Source organism: Thunnus albacares, chromosome 12, assembly GCF_914725855.1.
Source record: "Thunnus albacares chromosome 12, fThuAlb1.1, whole genome shotgun sequence".
Classification (NCBI taxonomy): Eukaryota; Metazoa; Chordata; class Actinopteri; order Scombriformes; family Scombridae; genus Thunnus; species Thunnus albacares.
The window spans coordinates 12,944,589-12,972,555 of record NC_058117.1 but is presented as its reverse complement, the minus strand read 5'-3'; the positions used below and the strand labels follow the sequence as shown (position 1 = coordinate 12,972,555).

Sequence of the window (27,967 nt, the reverse complement as noted above, 5' to 3'; positions counted from 1 at the left end):
CACTGACTTTGTCTTGTTTTAAATGTCTTCTGTTTCTCTGGAGGGAGCTTTCTAAAGTCTGAGAAAATAACCTGGATGATGTCATTAAGGTTATCTCAGCTTGGGCTTCGAGACTAAAAATTATAACAACAAAACCCAACGAAAAACCAAAAACTGCATTACAACTTGAAGCACAGAGTTTTAAAAATGTAGACATTTAACAAGCATTGAAAACATACATCATGAGAGTGGGTGACTTATTTGCTTTCTTTCATTGAATTAAATGAGAAGATCGATATCACTCACTCTATATCACTCATGTCTATACATTAAGTGCTCGGCGGCAATTAGCTTAGCTTAGCATAAAGACTGGAAACTGTTGGCTAGACTCTCTCCAAAGTTACAATAAGATACACCCACCAGTTCCTTCAAAGCTCACTCAGTTCAGTTTTAAATATTGCAGGGAGGAATAACACAAGCGGAAACAGTGAGACGTTAGACATTGAGCTGCAGACGACGGGCTCTTAGTGAGTTTTCTGTAAACCAGCACACCTATAACACGTCATCAAGGTAAACAACTTCTTTTAAATTGTTATGCTGTAACAAAAATAAAAAATCCCCATTATTAAAATGTTGTATCCTGTTGTTTAATACGCACACAAACAGAAATGTAAAAAAGGCAAGTTGTGACTTTACAGAGAGTTAGCTAAGCTAGCTGTTTCCCCCTTTATGCTAAGCTAAGCTAATCAACCCCTGGCTCTAGCTGCATACTTGCACAGGAATGAGAGAGATGTTCTTCTCATCTCTGCAAAAAAAAGCAAATATTTCCCAAAATGTAAATTAGGGTTTAAATGACTGAACTCAAACCATCTACACCAGTCCAGGCAGCCATAACATCACATTGGGTGAAATATTGAGGAACTCTTTTGGCCTTAAAATGAACTGCCCTGGGACAGATGATGCTTTGCCTTCCTAAGCTGGAATAAACAAACATATTTCACTGTCCGCCCTGCAAATCATAAAGAGAGCTCCCTCACTGAGAGACAGAGAGAGAGAGAGAGAGAGAAAGCTGACTGTATAATAAACTCAGATAAGCCATTGTAAACTAAACCGGTGTGTGTTTGACAGTGCCAGACCAGAGGCTTTGTGACATGTGTGTCGATTATCTTTTGGTATTTGTCCAGCTTATCGGCCGTCGGACACACATAGTAATTGGTCCTTCAGTGTGATATAACTCAAATTTTCCATTATCTGCTTCTTTTGGTCTCTGCCTTGTCTTCCATCCCTGCACCTATCAGTCCCGCACAGAGCCTCCGTCCTTCACTGGTGCAGAGAGGTGTGAACGGATGAGACTAGTGAGAGGGCAAAAGTTCATCTTTTGTGTGGGTCTTTGGGTGCACTTTTAGTCATTTCTCAAGGGATGTCAATGACAGTCCGTCCATCACTTTGGTCCAGACTGAAATATCTCAACAATTATTGGATGGATTGCTATGAAATTTTATACAGATTTTACTTTTCACCACAGTTTGAATCTTAATGATTTTGCTGATCACCTGACTTCTCCTCAAGCGCCACTATCATTCACTTCAAAATTAGCCAATGTTAGCACGCTAACATGCTAAACAATGCTGGTAACAGTGGTAGACACTGATGAAAACACTGCTGATGTTAAACTGACGTAAACTGCACAGAAATGACAACCAGGCCAGTAAAATACATGTTATAAATAATTTGTACTTTATGCCTAAATGTTCAGAAAAAATAAAGACTGTATTTTTTACATCTCTCTAGCTCAACACTAGATATGATCTCACAAGTGACTTAACATAGTGACTTAACATAGTGTCTGCTGACACCATCCTCACATAAATGAACCACTGTATGTAATACCACCACACATATTTCTTAACACTTTAATGCTCCTGACATGATAAACACTTCTGATAAATGTTGCCAAAAATCTTTATTCATGACTAGGCAGTTATTACAGTTACATCACTATGACTGCTTTTAACCTTTATCTGTCGTTTAGTTTTTTTTTTACAATGAGCATTACAACCTCAGGCTTGTTTCTTACAATGCGCACACATCCTGAGCCAAATGCTGTCACATTTTGGTGAGTAAATGTGTCATCTCTTGAAGGCACATAACTCACTTGCATGTAGTCGTTCTGTTTGGCAGGTAAAATTCCCGTTTGAGTGTGTTTGCGTGGTCTGCTACGCTGCAAGGTCGCAGCAGCATATACAAAGAGGTATTTTAGGAGAGCGGAGGATGAATTTAAAGCCCCTGCGTTATCAGCAAACTTCAAACAGACTATCTGCAGCTAATGCAGACGGTGATTACCACCAAACCTACAGACAGTTCCCAAACTGAAATCTCTCGGGAGGACTGTTGAGACCTGTGAGGATATGGAGTCTCTCTCTCTCTCTCTCTCTCTCTCTCTCTCTCTCTCTCTCTCTCTCTCTCTCTCTCTCTCTCTCTCTCTCTCTCTTGCCTGTGCTATTTCAGAATCAAAGTGCTCATCGTTCATCTATTATTCAATCTGTTTCACTCTACTGTTTCTCTTTCTGTTTTCGCATACACCATTTAGCCTCAGCCCACTTGGTGGAGCTGTATTTATTTTTGGAGTCTTCATTTTTTTCCAGCTTGTGACGGAGAAGTCCTCCTGTCGCTGTGGCCCTTTAATGTTGTGTCTCATGGATGAAAACAGATGTCTATACAGAGGAGATGTGCTACTTCGTTGTACCTGTAATTCTTTCCATTTTCTCTATATTGCATTATATTTTCATCATTGATTAATATATTATATTTTTTGATAAATATAAATGTGTGTCACAGTGTCCCAGAGCCCAAAGTTATGTCTTCAAATTTCTTGTTTGTCTGACCAACACTTTAAAACCCCTAAATAGCTCATTTATAATCACGAAACAAAGTGAAAAGCAGCAAATACTCAAAACCAGAGACGTTTGCATTTTTTGCTTGGTAAATGCAGAAATATTGATCAAATCAATTGATTAATCTATCAAAACAATTGCCACTTACTTCTCTGTCCACTGACTAATTGAATTAATCAACTCCTCACTGCTTCGAAAAAACATTCATTATTTTTATACACAGTCGTTACATTTGAATATGTGTATTATAAGGGGGCTGTTTTAGTAACTTGAAATAAGCTAAGCTGAGGTTTAAAATATAATAGCAAATGCACTAATTGACTCCTAATGCACTTCTATAAGATATCAGAGAGGATATGTTGATTGCCTTTGCTGTCTAAGTGCAGACTGTAACCTCAGTGTACCACGGCACAAATTTAGAGTGTGTGTGTGTGTGTGTGTGTCAGGGGGCCATGATTGAAACTATTGTTTTTTTGTGTTCTTGAAACAGGGCTTTGATATAACATTATATAATAATGATGTAATAATGTTTCTTTTCTAGATGAATTTAAATACAACCAAAAAGACTGAAATCCAATCCCTACTTTTGGCTTTAGCTTTAATTAATTAGTATCAGCAGTGTGTTCAGGCCGAGGTCACCAAGGTCACAACTCTGTTCTGATAAAAGAAAGAAAAAGTGGGAAACAAGGGAAGCTTGGTGGACAAAAGTATTGGATCAATGAGCTTGTTCTCATTGCTCCTTCTTTCATGAAGAAAGGAGTTTGGCACAATGTGATAGTGGAATAACACAGACGCAGTATTTACATTTAGAAAAGTATGTGAATGCTAATTTTACATGTTCTTAGTAGAGCTGCAACGATTAGTCAATTAATCAGTTGATCGAAAGAAAATTATTTGGTCACTATTTTGCAATCAATGAATCGTTTCAGTCATTTTTCAAGCAAAGATGCCTAAACATTGCTGGTTCTGGATTATGAAAAGAAGGATTTCTGCTTCTTTTTATATATTCATATATGATAGTAAATGAAACTTCTTGGTTTTTGGACTGTCGGTCAGATGAAACAAGCATTTTTAGGACACTACTTTGTGCTCTGGGAAGTTCTGATGGACATTTTTCCACTTCTTTTTGTCTATTCATAGACTAAACAATTCATTGATAATGGAAATAATCATTATGAATATGCCTCTTGATGTTTTTGTAAGTTACAGTCTGAGGTTTGTCCCTTCATGAAGTCTGGTGACCGGGGCCTCGCTGTCACTGTCTGTAGCAGATTCCTGTTCACACAGCTCTGAAAGGGCATATTTAATGACCTCTCATTATCATTTCTCTCTGAGGAAATAATTTCCAAACCGTCTCTACTTTACTGATTAGGCCTCAAAGGATTCCCCTGATGTCGTTTCCACTTCCTCCTTGTTTCATTGTAATGCAACTCTGTCCCTCGAGTTCTCATTTGTATAAGTGCTATTCCATGACACGGCTGTCCCCAAAGCTTTTCTGCTGGGTCCCTACTCTCTGCCACCACTTGCCCTCAAAACATGTCGTTTTATGTAACCTTGATGTCTTTAACTGTTTGTTTATCTCCCTTTTTTCTCTCTCCGCAGAATGATACCTGGTCTGAGCTGTACTCCTTTGCTGTATTCAAGGCAATGAGCCACATGCTATGCATCGGTTATGGCCGGCAGGCCCCGGAGAGTCTATCTGATATCTGGCTCACCATGCTGAGTATGATTGTAGGAGCTACTTGCTATGCTGTTTTTATTGGCCATGCAACAGCTCTCATCCAATCCCTGGATTCCTCCAGACGACAGTATCAGGAAAAGGTGAGGGGCTTCATTAAAACAACTCTGTTCCATGTTCTCAACACTTTTCTCTTAACCCCTGAACATCCAGTTCTTCACTTTTATTTCCTCTCAAGTAGCTCTAAGGTTGTTAAAATCATCTTACTCCTCACAGCCTGACAGTATCACAAACATTCTGTATCAGCTTGTTCCAGCTCTTTGTTGAAGCTATAAGATGTGAAGTATTCAAACCCAGGACGCCATGTTTGTTTATGGCTGCACCAAACCATCAGATGGAAATATTCTAGATGTCTTGTGCATATTTTTTTACTCATTTCCCCCAAAATCAGTCAGACATATTTGGTATCTTTGAAAACTTTGGGATCCCCACTAGAATTTTTAATTTAATTTTGTGACTTTGAACACTGTTCGGCTACACAGCAGGAGTTTTGTACTCACTGAGCTGCTGATGTGTCACTGGGGTTGAAGAGATCAAATTTTTAAAAAAAAATGTCAGTGGATCAAAACAGTGAAAAAATCCACTTGACTTCTCTTTGTTAGTCATTGGCTGATGCTTATTTTGCATTATTAAATATTTGCTGCTGATTAAATGGTAATTTATCAGGCTGCAGCCTCGTCTTTTCATTTATCTATAATGCAGGATTTGCATGCAACAGACGTGAACTTTAAAAAGTATAAAATGTGTACAAAAATAGATGTATTGTGGTGGAACAGCCTGAGGTCACACCCAGACACTTGTGTAGGACATGCACGAGGAGGTGACCTTAATCACAAATCATCAGGTGCTGTTTAGCATATTATCATTAGATGGTATTTGTCTTTGACTATCTGACATCTTCTAAAAAACAGGGATGGGGATCAGAGGCGTGCTGAACAGTGCTGCAGCAGTGGCCTGTAGTGGTAACAGCGCAGCCTCTCTGTTTCCAAGCAGAGTCTTGCTGGCTGGGGAGTAGGGGGAGTGTTGCTGGCTTTCAGCAGCCAATCAGAGGCTGCGGGTGTGTTCGGCCAGGTAGAGCCACGTCGCCGGGGGCAGGGCGTATGAGGGGAGGGGGTAGCTGATGTGGGAGAGAGAGAGAAAGAATGAGACATAGAGAGAGAGAGAGAGTGTGTGTGTGTGTGTGTGATATGATGTCCCCTTGGGCAGCAGTAGAATTGATGAGGCAGCAGACCTGTGTGTCCTGCCAATGTCATCCTGAAGGTGACGTAAGCAACCATGGCTGCCTCTCTCTCTTTCTTTTGCCCTGATCACTCTCTCGCTGGCTCTCACTCTACCTGCACTCTGTCATCTCTTATGCGTCTTTACCCCCTCTTTACATTATCTCATCCCCTCTTTTCTCATCTCTCCTCTATCTCTTAAATATCTCCCTGTGATTTTTGCCTCTCCGTCTTGTTTCCTATTTGCCTCTTTCATTTATCTCCCTCCAAAACTGAGTATCTCTCCCTCTCTCTCTCTCTCTCTCTCTCTCTCTCTCTCTCTCTCTCTCTCTCTCTCTCTTCCCCTCTCTCTCTATCCTCTCCGGTGCTGATGTCCTTGAGAGGTGCAGTGCTACTGCTAACTGGCTGCTACAGGGAGCAAAGGGAGGGGGAGGGGAAACCTGTGGGAGACAGAAGGGCCTTGATGTCGACACAACTCCTGGTGCACTGCGAGATATTTGAACATTGTCTTTTTCACAGTGTTTGAAGTGTTGTTGTCAGCTTTTTGTCCGGCTAGCCTTATGTGGAACTCCTCATAGGTTTTCTAGAGGGGTACAAATTGTGTCCAATAAATGGTTTAGAAGACTACAATTCAGCAAGTTGAGTGCTTATTGTGTGTCCTGGATGATTGATTGGAGTTAAAACTGGTTGTGTTTTATCTGTGGGTGGGATGTGTCACCTAAATGAGTAACATGTCCAATAAAGAGACCCCCTTCTCCTGTTACTGGTGGTTGAAAGTTTAAATTTTCTGTTTTGAATCTGCACTACAAGCAGTCTGAACACTGTCTTATGTATTTAAGAGCTGTGATGAGAAGAAGATGTTTGTATAATCCTCAGTCTGAATTCAGTTTAAGGATAAATTGCGAACTGAAACATATCGTGAGTTCAAATGTTCGCTTTCACATCAGAAATTTGTTCATAATGTCACGTCTTCTGTGTGTATTCACTCACATTTAGACAGGCTCTTTTTCTAATGCATCCTCACCCTATCCCAGAATACATATGCGTATATTTGCTGAGGGAATAAAAGTACATTTTCCCCCAGAACCCTTTTTCTGACCAGTTGTCAGATTTTCTTTCTCTGCTGCAAAGTTAGTTTTTTTCTGCTGCTCTGTGAGGATTAGTATTTGAGCTGAAGATGTGTTTATTAAAAAAAAAAAACCACGCAGAGCAGAAAGTGCCAGCCATGCCATTGAGGCTGATGCTGATGCCGCTGGGTGAATTCGCCACGCCTCCAGATAGGACTGTGAGTGACATTTTTAGCATTTGGAGAGTGTTAACAAAACAACTCTGCTGGCAGTCTGTTACAGCCCCTGCATGGCTCGAGCTAGCATTGTGTGGAGGTCTCCATTTCAGTACTGTTGGGCTTAGAATCCATGCAGGTTAAATTTAATCTGCTAAATGAAAATGAAATTGTAAATTTAGAGAAATTGGCTTTGGCAGTGTTGGTGCTGAGACCTGAGGGTTATTTATACATAGTAACAGTCCACACCGACACATAGCAGAGGGGCAGACAGACCAGCATGGAAAGAAGCAGTCTCACTTGTTCCAGCATCTGCAAATTCACCTTTATTGCACTAAATCTGGCTTTGAGCTCTTGGAGATTCGTATGCCGAATTCAAAATCATAGAATTTGATGCACCCAAAAAAAGAGGTGTTTGTATTGTGCAGCAGAAACACTTCCTTCTTTTTTGGTGTGTCATATTCTTTGCTTTTGAATGTATGATCTTGACATCACCATCTTTCATTTTATACTGTGGCAGGTCGCTGGAAAATGCAGCGTTTACGGCCCCTCACACCCATGCTCCATGGTTTTCACTTACTTTGCCTGATTAGACCTCATCTATTGCTGCACTCATGTGATGTTGGCAGAATGGGAAGAACATGAAACCCTTTTGTTTCTCAGACTTGGGAGTGTTCACACATTATTCCAAGATGGTTACCCACACTGCTAACCTTGTAGCCACATGACTTAAATAGCCTAAATGAGCTACTTTTGCAGTGTTACATATTTGGAGCAGATTGTAACAAGTGAAATGAGATACAAACAAATGGTGTATGGCTCCCTTTTTAACTGAAATTATCTGAAACAACAGTATTAGTGTAATTATTGAGCACTGTTAGCTCATTTTGTTTATGAAAGGTGCAACATAACTAAGTTTGTAAGATGTAACTCCCAGCAATGGTGGCTTTGCAGCCATTTTGCCAGCAGTCTGTTGACACTTGTCGTTCTGCAGTTCTTTTCACCAAGAGGCAGACGTTGTCACTGTTAGAAATTTTCAATATCTCAGACTCAGAATTACAACTCGGTGGGTAACATGAACGTACTTTCCAACTTCTACTACTATCGTCTGAACGATACAATGTGCAGATGCAATAACTTAAACCTGAGCAGTAATCTAGTAAGCCAGAAGTGAAAACACCTCTGTGGGTGTGAACGGCCTGAATCATTTACTGAGCAGTGGTCAGTGTGTTTCACCATCGCTAGTTGTTTGCTGCTAGGTAAATAGAATAAATAGAAAGCTCCACCTGTGCTTTTCCTGCTTTGACAAGTCAAAATGTCTGCTGTGAAAAGGGTCTATTTGGCAAATTTCAGATATAATAGTATAATAACCTTTTTCACAGCATACACTTTGACTTATCATTGTGGGAAAACCACAGGTGTTACTAATGACATTAACCAGCCAGCATGCACAATGCCAGGACCCTGAAACCGTAGCAGCTAAATGTATTCAGCTCTTGTTAATTTAATTATTTACACACAGCTTACACATGGCTTTTCCTACTGTGACATGTCAAAACGTCCCCTTTGAAAAAGGCCTATCAGCTTAAGTTTTTTGTCAATATAAATTTGAGAAATGTTCATATAATTGGACAATTTTAGTTAAAGATGTAAAATCAGCATTTCATGTGTCATAATTCAATATATAGGCCTATTCTACTCTAAGGAAACCCTGTATACCATCAAAAATACTGCTACTGTATACTGTGTATTTAGTCATTGTTTAATTTTAGTCAATATGTTAAAAGATATGTCAATTAATTAAAGGGGACTCCCTTTTAACTCTTCGCAGACACACCTTTGCATTGATAATCAGCTCTTAGTGACTTCACACGGGGTTTTACATTGAGTCAGTGCTCCTCTCTTGTAGTGGGAGACACTAATCTCAATCAGCGAGACAGAGAGCAGACTGTCTGGGCTCTTTCGCATGATGTGGCACAGGACAGGATACAAGATTGTTTTCTACCTTCTCCCCTGTCCTCCTCCTCCTCTTCGTCTTAAAGCGGCTGCCACCATCAACAACAGTGATCTATCTATTCTTAGCCACACGGCTTGTTGCAGATCGCTCCAATTATCCAGAACCAGGCTGACTTTGCAAAGATAGTGGCTAAAGTGATTCCTTCACCAACGTCTATAACAAAAACAGTGTCTCCTTAGTTGTGCCAAATGATATTCACTACTCTGGTAGAGAGTGTGTCTGATGTACAAACCCTTATCAGGAGGTCTCCTTTGGTCGTCACTCCCTTTGACTGAATTAAAGGATTTTCAGTTTCCTTAGAAGCCTCATTTCATTTAATAAGACTTTGTACTACGTGAGACCCCACAGTGTGTTGTTCCTCCCTCTGTACACATCTCTGAATTGAAGAAAGACAAGACAAGCTCTGACTTACTGCTATCTGATTTTCTTCTCTTTGGTGAATGTGCTTCATAATATAATGAGGCGATTTAGCAGGGAAAGAAGTGAATGAATTATACATCCACATAGCTGTTTGGGATGAACCCGAATTAGAATTTCCAATGGAGAGAGTTTGTGGGATGAATGAGCAGAAGAAGAGGAGAGGAGAAGGAAGGGAAGGAGAGGAGAGAAAAGGAGAGGAAAGGAAAGGAAATGAAAGAAAAGGAGAGGAAAGGAATGGAGAAGGGAATGATAAAAGCTAATAGTTATATTGGGTCACCAGTTAATGGGCTTAAAAGTAGAAAAAAGCGAAGTCAAAGACAAAACTCTCAAATCTCCCTCTGGATGATAAATTACAAAATGTAATCAGTTCCCAAAAATGCAGTTTCGATGACAAAATGTCAGCGGAGTGTTTCACTGCCACGCACACTGTCATCAAAGTGACAGAAAATGGATGTCATTTTCACTCTTATTTGGGTGTTTGTCAGTCCCCTCTGGGTGCTGTGACGCACCAGCCAAATGCTTGCCCCTGGTGACACTAGAGAGATTGCAGGTCTGCCTGGTGATGATCGATACGGCACATCGTGACATGGCTCTCAAAGTCAAGTCATTAAATGCTACCATCTTGGTCCAATCAGATAAGCTTTTGCTGCCTCATTCATTCAGACTTAGTCACTATCCACCGGCATGAGTTCCATGTCTAACCACAGCTGCTCTGTTGCTGCATCTCAGCGGGGGAGTGTAAGGTTCCACTGCGCTACCAGAGTGCCCCACACCTACACTTTGTTCACAATCAGCACTTCCATCCTATGAAAGGCACACCAGCTGCAGCGTTAGCTTTGACGCGTCAGATAAAGAGTTGTGACACAGGGTCAGCTCCTCAGGCCACGCTCCATCTGCAGATGTCAGGAAGCAGAGTCACTCATGCAGGTGAGACTTTGTGTTGCGTAACTCCATCAGAGCTGTGCAGCTGCCCCCACCCAGGAGAGTTTTTCTTATGTTGAATAATTCAGATGTTGCATGTTTGGGTTATTTATTATGTTTATGTTTATGGCAGAAGGAAGCATTGCATTTTCTGGGCATAGTGACAATACGTTTAACGCCTTTTAGTGCAGCACAGTGTGGAATCATGATATTCCAACATCCTCTCTGCAATAACAGTATGTGGTGTGACGTTAAACCTATAAACAGTGCAGAAAATATTCATTTAAATTATTTTTGAATTTGGAATAGAACAGGGATTATCTTTTCGCACCTGTTGTTCCTCCTGTGAGATGCTAACACTATACCCAACCATTACAGAGTTCTATGAAAACTTTAAATGTACACTAAAAATCACTGGGTTCAAATTTTACCCAATTTGGGTGAATATAGCACCAACACGACAGTGGGTTAATGTTACTCAGAAAGCTACTCAAGACAAGGGGTTGTTTTGAATTGTTTTGAAGTGGTTTTTTTTAAATTTTACTGTTGGGTTATTCACCCAGACTGAGGCTTGTTATAATCTACTATATTCTTTTTAAACTTAAATGTCACAGTTTGTTATATATTGTTAATAACTTGTGTATCTTTTGAATGTCATACGTTCAAAAGGTCAGCACTAGGGCCTTTAAATAATCCTTGAGCGCCTCCTTGTGGACAAATAAAATAGCCTGTTTCAGTAGGTTCATTTCTGCGCCACCATGTAGCTAAGTATCAATTAAAGCCTTAGCCAATCAGGGAAGGACACCAATAACTGTTGTATCAATCAATCAATCAATCAATCAATCAATCAATCTTTATTTATAAAGCACATTTGTGGCTGTAGCCCAGTGTGCTGCACATGACCAAAACACAACACAACAAAAACAAAAGCAAACAAACAGAGGTGAGCAAAGGCACAAAAGAGCAAAACAACAAATAAAAGCATGAAGCAACAATAGATGAATAAAACAACAAATGACGCGGCACCTTAAGTAAAAGCCGGGTTAAAAAGATATGTCTAATCTAAGGTTTCTTTTAAAAATGTCCACAGAGGTGAGTCCCTCAGATCCCCAGGCAGACTGTTCCAGAGACTAGGGCCACAGTGGCTAAAAGCTGTCTCCCCGTGTGTTTTTGTTGAAATCCTTGGGACGACTAGGACGCCAGCTGCAGAGGATCTGAGGGATCTGAAAGCATGTCTGTGAGATAGGCTGGTGCCAAACCATTCGGTGATTTAAAAACTAGTAAGAAACTCTTAAAATATGATGATGGCAACCAATGCAATGACTCTAAAACAAGTGTTATACATGCTTTCTGTCTTGTCTTCGTCAGTACTCGGTCTGCTGCATTCTGAACAAGTTGTGGGCAGCCAACAGCTTTTTTAGGTAGACCAAGCATTGAGAGCATTGCAATAGTCAAGCCTAGAGGTTATAGAGTATGCATTAGTTTTTCTGTGTCAGCCTGAGAGAGAAATGGTCTAACCTTGTCAGTGTTTCTAAGATGATAAAAGGACACATTGGTGACATTTCTAATGTGTGCCTCAAAACTGAGGTCAGAATCAAGGTTTTTGACCTGGTCCTTCATATGAAGGGCTAATGACTGAAGGTGCACAGACAGTTGCTCTCTCTGGGCTTGTGCCCCAAATATTATGATCTCTGTCTTGTCTTGATTCAGCTATAGGAAGTTGTAGGACATTCATACATTTATGTTATATATACATTGCACTAACCTATAAATGGGGCTAAAATCATCTGGGGATACAGAAATGTATAGTTGGGTGTCATCTGCATAGCTATGAAACTCTGAAATTTTAGGCTTTCTGATGGCATATAGAGGCTAAAAAGGACTGGACCTTAAATAGAACCTTGCAGGACCCCACGGGTTATGTCTGTTTTCTCTGAGGAGTAGTCACCCAGGGAAACAAAAAACTCCCAGCCAGTCAAATATGATCTAAACCAGCTTTCCATTCCTGAGAGACCAACTCAGTTTTCACGTATGATTTCATGGTCGACAGCATCAAAGGCCGCACTGAGATCTAGGAGAACCAGGACTGAGAGCTTATTTGAATCAGAGTTAACTATTATGTCATTCACCACTTTAATCAATGCAGTCTCTGTGTTGTGGTGGGCTCTGAAACCTGACTGAAAATTCTCAAAGATATTGTTGTTTTTAATGATTTATGGTGATTTGAAGTATTTACCTGTTCAAGAACAACATTTTCTAAAATCTTACGTAAGAAAGGAAGGTTTGATATAGGTTGGTAGTAAGAACTGAAGAATATATTACTTTTTTTGAGAAGTGGTGGAAGGTGCCTGTGAACAAAGAGTGGTTTACAGTACATCATTCCTCTGACAGGAAGTTAAAAGCAGTTTTAAAAAAATGGGGTAGGTATGGGTTCAAGCACCTAGAGGGTTTTAATTCAGAGACCACCTTTCTAATCACTTCTGTATCCACCAGAGTATAAGAGTGCAAAGTATATTGACACTGCTTAGTGCTTTCTAAAACATTATCTGACCTTGTCTGATTAATATGCATTCTAATTGTTGTTATCTTATCTCTGAAAATTCACTGCACTTAGTATTTGAGAAAACAAGCACTGGGGCATGTAGAAGTGGGATTTATTAGTCTGTCAATGGTCGTAAAAAGGACCCTAGGATTGTTTTGACTCTTATTTATGAGTTTAGAGAAGTGAGTCTGTCTGGCATTTCTCAGCGCCTTATTATATTCTGAAAGTGAGTAGAATATTATAGTGAATCTGGAGTTTACTTTTCCTCCATCTACGCTTGACTTTTCGACAATTTCTTTTAAGTTTGTTAACAGTTTCATTTTTCCATGGAGGCTTACATTTTAACCAGGTTTTTTGAGTTTTAGTGGTGCAACAAGGTCAATTGTTGTCCATAATTTTGTATTAAACTCATTTACAAGGGAATCAATAGATGAATGGAGAGTTTGCAAGGACAACATATTCATATGCATATTGAAACTTTCAGCCACTTCAGGTGTAAGATGTCTTTTCTTTACAGTGAGTTCAGCATTAACCTGAGTCATGGGCACTGCCACACTAAATTCAATGCAATAATGATCAGATAGAGCAACATCTCTAATTGATGACATTTCAACATTTAGCCCCTTACTAACTACCAGGTTTGAAGTGTGGCCCCGATTGTGGGTTAGTTCATAGACATGTTGTGTGAAACCAAGATCTTATAATGGATTAATAAAATTGATGGCCCTTTTGTCATTTATGTTGTCTATATGTAAGTTAGAATCACCAACAATAAGAATTGTATCGTAATTTGTGTTAACAATAGAATAAAGCTCTGAGAAATCTGTTTAAGACTCGGAACAGCAATTTGGTGCTCTATATACAGTAATTGTTAGTATGGGTGACTGGCATTTGAAAACAGTAGTGAGATATTGAAAAGAGCCAAAAACATCAAAGGAGACATTTCTACACTCAAAGGCCTTAACCCCCCCCCCCCCCCCCCCCCCCCCCTTTTTCCCTGTCTACAAGAATAGGAGAAGTCATAGTTTGAGAGGGGCGTTTTGATGAGGACAACAGGTGCATCAGAATTCAGCCAAGTTTCAGATAAAAACAAATAATCTAGGTGTTGCTCTACAATAAGGTCATTGACCAGGAAAGTTTGTTTGATAGGGACCTAATATTGAAAAATGCAATTTGCAGTTTCTGTGGCTTATGCTGCTGTGCACCGTGTTTTAATGGAACAAGAGTGTTATTTGTCATGACTGGTCTAGACACTCTGACGTTTTTATTTTTTAGCTTTGCTACAGGATATAAATCTGTCAGTGACTCTGATTGGAATGTGTGGGAGTGGGAGATTTAGGCCTAATAGTAGAAACAGAGAAATAAGTGTGATCAGATAGTGGTTTAAATGACAGGAGGAACCTGTGGAGGGATCTCTAATGGGAAACAGTATGCTGAGGTTGTACCTTAGAGGAAGAGGGAGGATCCAGAGATGTGTATGTGAGATGTAAACATTCAGTTCTATGGGAGCGACTGCACCACATGCTGCAAGTTTGCTGATAGCATTTGTCTACCATGCATGTAGGGATGGATCCTGTCTCTTTTGAAAGGGGAGAAACGATCCCCCCAAAAAATTTTAAATTGTCAATAAAGCCCATGTTGTGAGACCTGCTAGTGGACTGGAGCCAAGTGTGAAGGCTGAGGATTCTACTAAAATGGGGATGGGGCCTGATATAAAAACAGACGTCCCACAGTTCTTTAAAATGTAAAAAAGGAGGTTAAAATCATTTTTGGTGCACCCAGACTCCTGATGTGTTGTCTTATTTGTCCCCACATGAACTATTATTCTTTTAATAGCCATTGGGAGTGAGGGCAGTAGATCCTGGAGTTTATCCAGGATGTCAGGGACTGTGGCTCCAGGGAAAAAGTGTGTGATTGCGTTTAAGAAGCGGATGTTCAGGTTATGGAGTTTCCAATAATTAATGTATTGGGGAGGAAGAGGGGACAAGGAGATGTTGCATGTGGGCTGCCTGGACAGTACAGTGAATGTTCAGTTACCTCAGTCTGCATTGAGTTTGGCAAACTACGCTGGAGGGTCTGTGCAGGCAGACAGGGATAAGAAGATGGTATCAGTCTTGGAAAGTGAATTATTCCCTGAGGCTCAGCCCGAGGAAGACCTCCTGAGCATCTGATTACGGCCTCCGTCAGCATCCTATGGTGGGGGTGATGAGCCACCTGATCAATGCTGGCAAAAGGGGGAGAAGACGCAGTGAAAAGCCAGAAAATGGTCCAGGTTGGGTGGAGTCGGGACTGCAGGGGCATTGCCGGGATGGACAGGACCTCATCCAGCAGGATCATATAGCGGTTAGAGAGAATTAATGGAGGTTCTAGAGAAGCCCCAATCAAATCTCTCTTGCAGCCATGGCATACCACCTCCGTCCTGGACAACTTGGTCCATGGATTAGCTTAATTTGGTGTGGAGCTATAAACTGGGGCCTTGGGCCTGGTTTCCGGTGTGAACCCCTGAATCATCTGACGGTGTTGGGGTGACCATCTACGGTGTTATAGCGTCCAGGACCAATGCAGCAACGATGGTGCTTGCTGCCCCTGACTCCAGCTTACATTCTTGGACTGGTCACTCTGTTCAGCTGCTAGACCCTTCAGGTGGACCAGCACAGTGCCAGTGTGCATCGAGGCCAGCCAAAGGAGGGTGGCTGCAGTATCTGAGACCATCAAGGACATCAGGGAGGTGGGTGATTGGGCAGCTGGGACAGCAAGAGTGGAAGACTGCATATGCGAAATATGTTTTGCCTGGGCAGCAGCAATGGAGACAAAGCCATCAATCAGTTTATCCTTTTTTTGGAGCTCTGACTCCAGGCAGTGGATATCATCCCTTAACTGTGAGTAAGCAAGTTTGCAGTCCACACACACAGCCATAATAGCTTGTTTTCAGTCCAAGTATAGCAGTATAACTCATAAAACAACGTGATTGTAAAAACAGAAAACTTAAAACAGCAAGATAAAGTAATCCAACAATCGGTAAAAGAATAGCATTAAAAACAGGTTTTACTTGGCAATAGACAGTTCAAGTTTATCCATTTTCCAGCTTCATGCTCTGTAGCAGTCAGAGTGTTGCCGATAGTTCACCATATCAAAGTGGGTTGCCTCGTTGGCAGGATATATTTTATCTCCTTTCCAATAATTCCATCATGAATTCCTTTTATTTAGAGACTCTTGTGCACTGAGAGATCCTGTGCGTCCATGAGACTGTAAGTCTTTACAAATAATTCTGTTAAGAGGTTTAAGAATATTAATGTTGTTATTTCCTGCCTGTTAAAATCCATGACTTTGGTTAAGTAAATGCGCTCTGTGTGTAATTCTCATTTATTTCATTACAGTATGTGTGGATCAACTCAGCCACAGCTAAAAGGCCTTAGTGCAGTAACTTTGCTTTCATAATTGAGTAAGCTCTCTGTTTACTGTTTATTACTGTTGTCTATATTATACATGAGATGAATTTATATTTTCTTTTCATTGTAGTTATATAGTAGTTTCATGTGGGTTGTATAGTGGTAAATTGCATTTAGTATGATAATTAATGCATGTCATTTCTACTTTTTAGTATGTTGTAGACACCATGTCAGTTCACAGATATTGATCTGAACTTGCATTATATGTGTGGTAGTGAATAAAGCACCATCTGAGGACATCTTCTTCTCCAGTTCTTACCGGACTATCTGTGGTGATTGCAAATTCATTTAAGCAACTACATCTAGGGATTCTTTATTAAATAGGAGGTCTTAGACTTGGGCTCATGCAACCAACACTTTCTCCATCACAATATGCACATCGTTTTGTACAAGAAACAATAATTTTGTGACAGTTTTTAGCTAAGCTTGTTGTGTGTAATACTGGGTCAAAATAACAGATTGCTACTGGGCAAAGTTAATCCAATATTGTATTGGTACTATATTGACCCAAACTGAGTAAAATTTTGACCCAGTGATTCTGTAGGATAGACTCGATGTGGTGGTATTCAAAGATAACGGCCCATTGTAAAAAGTATAAAAAGTAGTCCCAGCCCAAATGCATGGCAAAGATTAGGCCACAACTGAAACCTTAAAAATGTGGTGTCTGTCTTACTTTAAATCTGTTTGACAAAGTATTAAATCTTGATAAAAAATACTCAAATCTCTAAAATGGGAGTAGGTTAAAAGTGTCGTTCACATCCATACTGGGTGAACAGTGTTGGACCGGTAGTACTTTTTCTATATAATTCCCCATTTTTAGTACAATGCAGCACGATAATATTCCTAAATGTTCGGCCAGGTGGCCAAACAGAGTGTTCTTGACTTGCAAAGTTAGACACCTGACCTTACTCTAATGTAGTATGTGTTTCATTTATTGAAGACCAGACTCCAGTCAAAAAACAGCTGAAATAAGCAAGAACTGAAAATGGCTTAAATACAAACCTGGCAGAGCATCATGAGGGAAGGCGCCAAGAGGTCTGCTGATGTTTTTGGGTCATAGAGTCCAGTCAGTTATTTACTGCACTGGATTTTCAATCGAATATGAAATATGTAAGTTTATGTTGTTACTCTCTGTCCCCTGAAATTGGGGGACTGTTTATAGTAAGAGCTATAATTTCTACACAGTTCAGCTGATGTGAATGTAATCACCCTCAAATTGAATCTTAGTGTCAGCGCGCCACCCCCAGATCTATTGTTTCAATTCAGAGCCAGCACAACATAAAATGTGTCTCAACTCTAATACTACCTGATGGCCCTGTTCATACTGGAAATAAATACTGTAGTCTCAAGAATTTTCTTACTGATGTGACCAAGTTATGTGAAATAGCAATCACAGCGGGGCGTCTGTTAAGTTTAGTAATTCAGGTTCAAACATTATATTATCTGGAATTAAAGTGTTATCGAGTCACTAGGATGGTTTTCATCTCAACATGAGTTACTGCACTGCTGTCATGAAGCCAGCATCCTCCCTGTGTACACTTTTAGTATTCAGTTAAGCTGAAATCTTTGTTTGCCAAATGTGCCTCTCTTGTAGAAACAGAGAGCCAGTCTGTCTGTCTCAGATAGTAAACAATTCCCAATTTAGGAGTTTATCTGATGCTCTTGATGATAGAGAGCACAAGGTACAGAGTATGAACAGGTGGACCTCATTGTTTTGCACAGGACACGCGGCTGCTGACACAATATTGTCTGTTGCAGAACTGAACCTGGGACCTTGCAGTAGAGCAGCAGTCTTGCTACTCTGAAGCAAACCTGCTAAAGCCATTGTCAGCCACTGTCAGGGGATGTCACTTGATGCCAGCTGACAGTTTTGCGGTGTTAATCCACCAAACAGTACCATTTTAGGATCGACGGGATAGAGGGGATATGTAGGATGACTTCCTCAGCCCCTGCAAGTTGTGAGTACACAGTATGTGCCAACCCGCTGAGCTGTCAATACAGCCCTCTCAAAATTGGGTTTCAGACAGCTTTATGGGTGCAGGGTTGAGCTGCAGTCTTATGAAGCTCTCCATCTGAGCGGTGTTGAAGTGCACACAGTCTGACAGCAAAGTACAAGGAGAAATCTTTTTCTCAAAACAGTTTACTGTCTGTTCTGTTTACTGCCACATCTATCTCTCCTCCGTCTGCAGCCCGGCCATGTAGTTTTTGGTTTCTCAGTGGTCACTTTGGATGGACTGCGATTAGCATATCTCAACAATAGAAGCTGATTGTTTGTGTTGTTGTCATGTTGGACCCTTCACTTTCTATTGATCTGGCTTTGATTAACTTCTAGGGAGCATTGATCAAAGGGGCGAGTGTGTTCATTTCAGTTGACAGCTGAAGGGCATGTGCTCGCACTGTTTTCTGTGGATGTTTGTATTGTGTTTGTTGACACACTGGAAGAAATACAGATAAAATGCTGTTGTTTCATTCTCAGAAACATACAGTACCAAAAAAGTGTGTCCAAACCTTTGACTGGTACTTTACATGTCAAAAATGTTGCTAAGTAGGCATTATATATATATACATATGGGAATGTGTGAAGATATGGACACACACTATCTGATCCCTTATGCTTCAAAACTTGTGTAATTGTTGTATTTTTCAAGGTTGATAGGTGACTTTGTCTTTTGTTCACATTGCTTGTGTATTGTATTTGCTTACTCTATTTACTTATGTTTATTTAAAGGATAAAGCTGACAATATTCTATATCTTTTTTGTTGTCAGCAAATCCCATGAGAAAGCCAAAACAAATAACACCTTAGTCTGTCTCTTAATATTGTCTGACTTTCCTAACCTGCCTGTGGCACTCAGCCCCAGCTCACTGCTTCCTGAAGATATACATGAATGGGCCACAAATACTGCATATATTTTCATTTTTAAAAAGGTTAAATAATAACCGCTGGGCTCTGTAGTTTTTAGCAAATATTACTGAAACAGGAGTAAATAGTGCTTTTGTTAGGGACTATTTTCAGCTGCAAATTTGGTGCTCTAGTGAGTATTTATGGCAGCAGGACTGTGTGTGTTAGATATACTCAAAATAAACTATGGTGCCTGTGTTCATCATAATGAAGGAACATGTCACAGAGTGCAATGGTGTGGCTCACTGATGTGTTTTTAATAGTTTTTGGATATTTATAGGGTCATAGAAGCTACAGTATATCAGAGTGTGGTTACACAGACAATACCCGTTAGTGGCATCATTTTATTGTCGCTTATTGTCTTTTTATGGGATTTGCTGACAATAAGAAAAATAAAGCACATCACTGGACTTATCCTTTCACAAGGACAATACAAACATCGTTACATAGGAAAAAGAAAAGCCCTCATCTCTGGTTAGGCGATTATAATACAATAGTTAACATGCTGACTGTGGATTTATAAAAAGCGTTTTTTTTTCCTGTACAAAATATTTATACGCCCTGCATTAACAGAACATTATCTCTGTCTGACCTGCTCCCTCTTAGTACAAACAAGTGGAGCAGTATATGTCCTTCCACAAGCTGCCCGCTGACTTCCGACAGAAAATCCATGACTATTATGAGCACAGATATCAGGGCAAGATGTTTGATGAGGAGAGCATTCTGGGAGAACTCAGCGAGCCTCTAAGAGAGGTAAGATACACAAACACATTCAATTCCGACATGTATATCAAATTTTTCTTTAATTATCTTGTGATTTTTAGTGGTATGTTTATTGTAATCCTAGTTTCACTGATGTATTAATTAAATTCTGACCTTTATTTAGTAGATTATAGTTTATAGTTTATAGTGTATCCCAAACTCGACCTCAGTGTAGTGCTTCAGTTGCATATTTGACATAAGCTTCTCTGTATTTGTTTGCACCAAACATTGTTTCCATTTTTAGGAAATTGTCAACTTCAACTGTCGCAAGCTGGTGGCTTCCATGCCACTGTTTGCCAACGCAGAGCCAAACTTTGTGACCGCCATGCTGACCAAGCTGCGCTTTGAAGTATTCCAGCCACATGACTACATTATAAGGGAGGGCACCATTGGGAAGAAAATGTACTTCATCCAGCATGGAGTCTGCAGCGTCATCACTAAGGGCACCCTTGCAATGAAACTCTCTGATGGCTCATATTTTGGAGGTAGGATACACTTAGTGGCTTTGTTTCAATGCATTTAATGGTATTTTTACCTTCTTCTATTAAGCCATTGACCTTTCTTTTCCCTTCTTTCAGAGATTTGTCTATTGACGAGGGGTCGGCGAACAGCCAGCGTCCGAGCCGAGACTTACTGTCGACTCTACTCTCTCTCTGTTGACCACTTCAACGAGGTGCTGGAAGAATATCCCATGATGAGACGAGCCTTCGAGACTGTTGCTATTGACCGTCTAGACCGCATTGGTAAAAAACAACAGCAAAAAAAGCAAACTATAGACTCACAGCTGAACTAATTTAGGAAGATTCATTCAGTTCACGATGATCAGAAAAGTTGTTCACAGTAAAATGGATAAAAGAGACATAATGACAAACATCTGAAATAAATACATCTATAAATAACATTAGCATTTTAAAAGCATTACACACAAATTAGCATCCATATTGCCATCATCAGCCTGAATGCTGCTCTTCATATAAAATAAAATAAAAAAAAGCACTCTGAAATGAACCCCTGTACATAAAACAAAAAATACATATATTGTGCTCAGGAAATGGTTGCAGAATATTAATGTTGAAATACAGTCGGCAGTAAAACGAGCTGTGCTGTTCCCGCAGAATGATACGGGACACTGTAACAGTAGATGAGAGCACAGGGTGACACGTCCATTTTCCTCAGGGCTAGTTCGGCTAGAGGATGTACCTGGTGTGAAGGACATCACATGGTATATCTAACTCATATGGTTCTCCATTTCTAAATCCTCCTGTTTACACATTTTCATGCCTTGTTCTCCATTCGTCCTCCCTGTGCTGTCCTTTCTCTTCCCTGTGTATACTTTGTCTTTTAATAATCAGTCCATGCTTTTTTGTTTCTATAGGTAAAAAGAACTCCATCTTGATGCACAAGGTTCAGCATGATCTCAACTCGGGTGTCTTCAACAACCAGGAGAACGAGATGATCCAGGAGATTGTCAAGTATGACCGTGAAATGGTGAAGCTGGTGGACCTGCAGCGGCCGCGGGCCATGTCTATGACCCCGTCCATCGGTGGTATCTTTGCTCCTCCTGGCCAGTCACAGACAGGCTCTGCTATCGCCACCCTCCAGCAGGCTGTGGCCATGAGCTTCTGCCCTCAGATGGCGAGTCCTTTGGTGGGTCCAGGGACTCTGCAGTCTCCCCGTATGGTGCGAAGGTTTCAGGTGATGCAGAACCTGTCCAGCCCAGTCTCCATGTCTCCTCTTCAGTCTCAACCTCCTCAGACGCTCGGAGGGATGTTTGGATCTGCAGTCTCCAGCCCACCTGTCCAAAGCCCGCTCGCAGCTTCAGGACGGACTTTCCAGTACATGGCGAGTGCAGGACCGTCTGGGTCCCAGTTGTCCCTTGTACAGCACCATGCACCCAGCCCCACACAGACCCAGCAGAGGCCTGCCTCACACAAGAGCACCCACTCCCTCCATACAGGCAGCTTGAGCCAGGATACCCGCGCCCTGTCTGCCTCCCAGCCTTCACTCCCACAGGAGGGAACACCACAAGCTGCCTCTGCAGCCCCCAGCCCTCCGCCCTCCACCCGCACCTCCAACACCTCGATCGGCCCTTCTCAGCCACCTCACCCCAGCCTGCCTGGGCCCTCAGGGGTGGGGAGATCAGCTGGTGCGCAACAGAGGGTGGCCTTTGCCTCCACACCTCCTCCCAGTGGACCTGCTGGAGTAGGAGCAGTAGCAGCAGCTGCTGGATCAGGACCTCCAGACTCTGGAGTTCCCAAGAAAGATTCAATTGTCAGCCTTCCAGAGCTAGACTCTGCCAGATCCCGGCTGTCTTCCAACTTGTGACCCTGGTAGAGTTCAGGAGAGATGCCTTTTTTGTAGGAGAATTTGTTTGTTTAGGTCAGTTCAGCTGATCTGTCAGCCTGCTAAATGACCAATCGGCTGCCCGCGCCACAAGTCATTCGGCCTGGATGCACAGTGCGCTGGTGTCAGCAGAAGGAAAAGAGCAACTCAAAGTCTTGAGACACTTTGGCTAGGAGGAGTCTATACAATTAAACTAGTATAACTATAAGGTGGAACTGGTCTAATCTACTGTGCCAGCACCTTTAGTCTTAGTATCACCCCTTACACTCTGCTTCCAAACACCTACTGTATATCGCTGTCTTTACTGTAAAGATATGAAGAAAAGTATGATTAATGTAACATTTGCATACTGTGTAGAATCCATGCAATGCAATCTAGCAGGAGCTGGACTTAAAAATGAAAATCAGGGACTTGAGGTCAAATGACAATGACATTTTAAGCGTTCAAAAAGTGTTTTGAGTGTAATTTTTCCGTATAAGCTGTCGTAGCAAAAGAACACATTGCTCTTCATATTGTTTAAAATAGTAGTGAAATTAGTGTTTTAGACCGCTGGTCGATCTTACATCGATGTGTAAATATTTGATGAAAAAAGTACGGAAGGATATTATATTCATTGTATCTACCCAAACCAAAGTTGAGCTTGAACACAAAGTCTGGTTGTGTCTGTATCAACTAAAAAAGAAACATAGAAGAAAATGCCATTTATTTAACTGCCTTGATTCAACGTTAGAAGCCATATATTTGGTTTGTGTGTATGTATATATGTGGGTGTAAGTTTGTGTGCGTGAGTTTGTTGGTATGTTTTGGTTATATTTTCAGAGAATGGACTCACACACTCTCTACACGGCTCAAGCGCGATTGGTTTGACGTGCTGATGGTGGCACTGACCCGTTTTCATGAAACATCTGGGAAGTGGTCAGCTGTTTGGTCAGCGTACTGATTGTAACCCTGAAGGCAAAAGCGGTTAAATAATCTGAGCTTTATTGGAAAGAAACATTTGTGAACAACCCATACTGTATACTTGCTTGTTTTTGTCTAGGTTTATTGATTAACACATGCAATATAATTCTGCAATACTCTACCCCGCCTATATATATAAATATATATGAATACCAATATCTATACATATGCTGTACAGGAAAGTGAACTTCTTTCTTCTTTCTTTTTTCTTTTTAATGTGAAATCTTAAAGAATCCAGCAGCTATTGTGGCTTCACTTGAGGTATTGTAATCCAGTGACCATGTTGTTACCTTAACCAAAAATGTTTGAGGGAATGAGAGGATGTGCAGTGTCATTTTAGTGAAAAAAAACAACAAAAAAAAAACAGAAGGGGCAAACTGTTTAAGAGTCGCAGGAGGAATCCACACTTTGAGTTCAGCAATTCAGATCCTCAAAAAATGTCACTTTACAGCCCATTTGAAGGTGTGAAATTGTAAGATGAATGGGGCATGAAGGCCTCACTTGTAAAATATCTTTGCTCCATATCGAAGTAAATGCCCCGTGTCACCCGAAAACTACTATGAATGTCTCAACATCTTGATCCACAACAATCCTAGTAATCAAATTTAAGATTGAGTTGAGGCTTTTGGTTATATTTATTCTAAATATTCTGATCCTGTTGAACCTAAAAGCCTTCTCTTGCTGAATGTATGCCATACGAGAAGGAAGAGAGCTAATCAGATACAAACTGCCATGTAAATAAAGGGATGGAGATTTAAAGAGGCTTTTATGATGCAAGGGGGTTGTGGGCATTGCTGTATGTGTTGCTGAGTGTCTGTGCGATCTTTTTAGGTTTGATGATGCTTCTCTGGGTTGAACGTTGCTGTTATTTATCCTGTATGCTACCCCCACCCACCATACACCCCACCCCCCCCAGATCTAACATGAGAGGATACATTTTTTTAAATTATTCATTTATTGAATCGGGCGAGAGCGAGACGTAACCACTTTGAACTCCTCTGTCCAAAGCAAACACTGAGGACATCCAGTTAAGCACCTTGTGTTGCACTATGACCTTGTAATCAAAATGAAAATCAATGCTCTATTCTTCTAAAACGGCTGCGGTACTTCTCCTGGACCCATTACCTGGTTAAACTGTAAGGACAAAAAGTGAATCCAATTGGGATACAAAATAGGCAGCTGATTCAATGTGTTAAACAAACACGGTGTCCAACTTTTTCAGCTCTGAGCATTGATCCAGAGCCAAACTGTAAAATCGATGCAATGGACATTTCACTCAGGTTTGCTACCTTTCCAGAGAGATGTATTGATTGCCGCAGCGTGGCTTTCCATTGATTTATGTAGGCCTGTCTATCCTCCTATAATCAACTTGTTGATTTAACCATGCTGAAAGATTCCCCTTGAATTTTGATTGGCTTAGAAAAACAAGGAGGAACTGGTGGAGTCATAACCCTTAGATTGCTATTAGTATATCTCGCTTGATGCTGCCATTTTGTTCCGATCACTTTCCCTGAGAGCTGTTTAAATCTTTAAACAAGGTGTAGGTGATTATTTTTTATCCAAGGGCTTCATTCATATGGCTTGTAAACCCTGGCTCATTGTTATTGTAGAGCAGCTGCATTTTCACTTTATGTTTGATCAATAACATGCACTAAACCTTGTTCTTTGTCATACCTGGGTCACAATGCTGCGACCTGATTCATTGGCAACACAGGATTTTTCTATTGCTTTTTTTCCTATGGGAAAGGTACATGCCAAAAGGCCAATACGATTGTGAATGAACCGGGTCCATTTGAGTCAATAGCTGTTGTGTGCTTCAATACTGTTCCAGTGCAATCAATTGGTCCTCTTCCCTATTCCTTTGTGCTAATACCAGAGTTTGCCCTATTAAGCTGCTATCAGGACTGTGCTGATATTATTTGAATGAGTCCACAGTCAGTGAGAGCAAGATGGAAGGAGAGTTAAAAGAGCTAATGTTTCAGGCAATATCAGGCACCGTGTCTGTTTCATTGCATCCATCCAGTAAGATACTGTAGTGTGTAATTCACTCCCACTCAAAGGATGGCATCCCAGACACTTTGATCAGTACCACTCTGTTTGAACCCTCAGCCATGAGGCTGATACAGCCCTGGCCAAAGCACACACTCCTGTCAGTTATCTGGTTCGTGTCTGTGTCACAAGTGTGTTCAGTCAGTTGGCTCCGAGCCACCATCGACTTGCTGTGTGCGTGCCGTAGCGCTGTATTTTCCTGATGGCTGGGGGTTCAAGGTGCGATTGTTTAATGGTTCTTCTTCTGGACCTTGCTGTGAAGTGGGATTGAAATCCCTCACACATGTTTGACACTGACTGACAATTATTGAGAGTATCTAAGTTTCAAACCTCTCATTCTTGCTGTACCAGATATTAAAGGTACCGAATGCCTTGGTGTTGATATGTTAGCAAATCAGGGTATTCTTTTCGTTTGTAAAAGTGTCTTTGATTTATCAGTATATTTTGTTTGGTTATTGTTTGGTTATTGTTTGGTTATTGTTTTTACAATGTGCCCCATGCACACGGACTGTATATACCTTGTGCCTAGTATATCTAGTTTCCACATAGTCTATTTTTGTGGTATGTATGTGCCTGTAAAAATGCAAATACGTGTTTTTATTTTCAACTTGCAATATATGTAAAAAAACATTAGATGAAGACTAGTATTGCTGAATTAAAATGACAATGTCAGTATATATAATTTTCCCTGATTTGGGAAACACAAAATTGCACATTTTTGTTGGTTTGAGCCTTCCAACACCATGCGCGCTGTACTCTGTACTTTCATGTTCTGTACATATGGTATACACAGAGATGTGGGGCACATTGTTGTGTTTTTACCACAACCTGCTGTACAAGAAACATTTTCTACAGTGAGAGGGTGAGCTCTGACAGGCTTCTGGTGGATATCGGCAGTATAGACGTTAGCTTAGATGACCTGCTTGCTGCACAGGGCCAAAAATAACAAAGAAATGATATATAAAAAAACAAACTGTGGAGATGCCTGCACAATATAAAGAAACATAACTAGGCTGTGAACATGCTGGAAAATCTTTCTCAAACCATAAGTTGCACAGTTGAACTCTGATGCTGGTTGCACACTGATCTGGTGTTTGCCATTTTGAAAAAAAAAAAAAAAAATCTTTCCAACGCTGAATTTGGCTCACGAGCCACAGCAGTCATGAGCTTGACTCCTGGTTGAGTTACCTTGACAGATAATAGCAGAGTGCATGCTTGTATTTTTCTTATCTAAGCAGAGTTCTGTGTACGATTCTTAGTGGGACCTTCAAATCTAGACATTGTCGTGTACCAACAACTGTACAATGATTTTATTTAGTCTAACAGTTAAACCTTTGTGTCGTAGCTACTGTAGCCTGCTTAGCTTACCTAAGCCTTCTCTCTGCTTCAGGACTCTGTGTATTGTGTGCTTGAGTTTGTGTGCGTGTGTGTGTTCCTGTGCCTTTCCTTCTATAATGTTGGTCCCACTTGAGAATATGATGCCATTTAGGGGTTTATTACCCACGTGAAGCCGAGAGAGATGCCAGCACAAGCTGGAAAGTGTTACACGGTCACGACTCCATTTGATCTAAAAAAAAAAAACAAAACAACAAAAAACACTGTAATGCTCCTAGAAATGACTCTAGCACATCTCTAGACTTAGTAGCATTCCACAGCCTGCACGAGCAGCTCGGTGTGGGCATCCAGACACACTTTACCAGCACTATGTAGACAACAACACAGATATATGACACAGCATGTGTTCTCTCTCTTTCTCTCTCTCTCTAGAGGCCAGTCTGCAACCATCTCAGGCTGTGCTCGGCTTCCGCTCTTAACAAAAAGGTTCAAGTATTTCAGAACTCCAGCTCTGTCTAAGTTGATGTCTATAATCCAGGGACAAATCAGCTCCCAGTCCGAGCCGCAGCACTTCCAAATAGACCTCAAAGGATCAGGGTGATGCTTGGGATGCTGGCGATATTTTACGCCGTCCAGTCCTTTCAGACTGAGATGCACAGCTGGCGGTGAGGGCACGGGGCTGATTTGAACTTGCATGCAAAAGGCTGTCTTGTCCACCACCTCTGCTGGCCGAGAACACAGAGCCACACCCTGGTCTCTCTCAATAAGCTGGTCTGTCAGTCAGTGGCAATGTTGTTTAAGCGTTCGTAAAAAGACGATACATTGTTGTGCAATAAAAAGATGAGCGCATTGGCATATTTATCTGTGTGTGGACATTTATTCATTGGTGTGTTTTTGTTGGTCAGTATGCTGCGTTTGGATGCAGTGTTTGTGTGTGTGTGTGTGTGTGTGTGTGTGTGTGTGTGTGTGTGTGTGTGTGTGTGTGAACATTTAATGCACTTCCTGGAGTTACACTGGTAGCTGCAAACACATGCACACAAACACACATACACCTCAACCTTGTAAATCAGCCAGCAACCCCTCCACCCTCATTCTACCCCACATCAGATGAGATCTTTCTCTTTCTCTCTTTCTCTCTCTCTCTCTCTCTCTGCAGAC

The 27,967-nt window shown here is 41.0% G+C and overlaps 1 protein-coding gene across 1 annotated transcript in view; it reads left to right on the top strand.

The window, feature by feature from the left end:
- The window catches only part of LOC122994432 (potassium/sodium hyperpolarization-activated cyclic nucleotide-gated channel 2-like), a 37,654-nt gene extending 9,984 nt beyond the window's left edge, over window positions 1-27,670 (top strand). Inside the window, exons 4-8 of the mRNA XM_044369116.1 lie at window positions 4,476-4,694; window positions 19,967-20,113; window positions 20,367-20,607; window positions 20,701-20,865; window positions 21,498-27,670. Of these exons, the coding sequence (XP_044225051.1) occupies window positions 4,476-4,694; window positions 19,967-20,113; window positions 20,367-20,607; window positions 20,701-20,865; window positions 21,498-22,447 (1,722 nt within the window). The 3' untranslated portion in view covers window positions 22,448-27,670. The remainder of the gene's footprint in view (window positions 1-4,475; window positions 4,695-19,966; window positions 20,114-20,366; window positions 20,608-20,700; window positions 20,866-21,497) is intronic.
- Window positions 27,671-27,967: the final 297 nt, after the last annotated feature.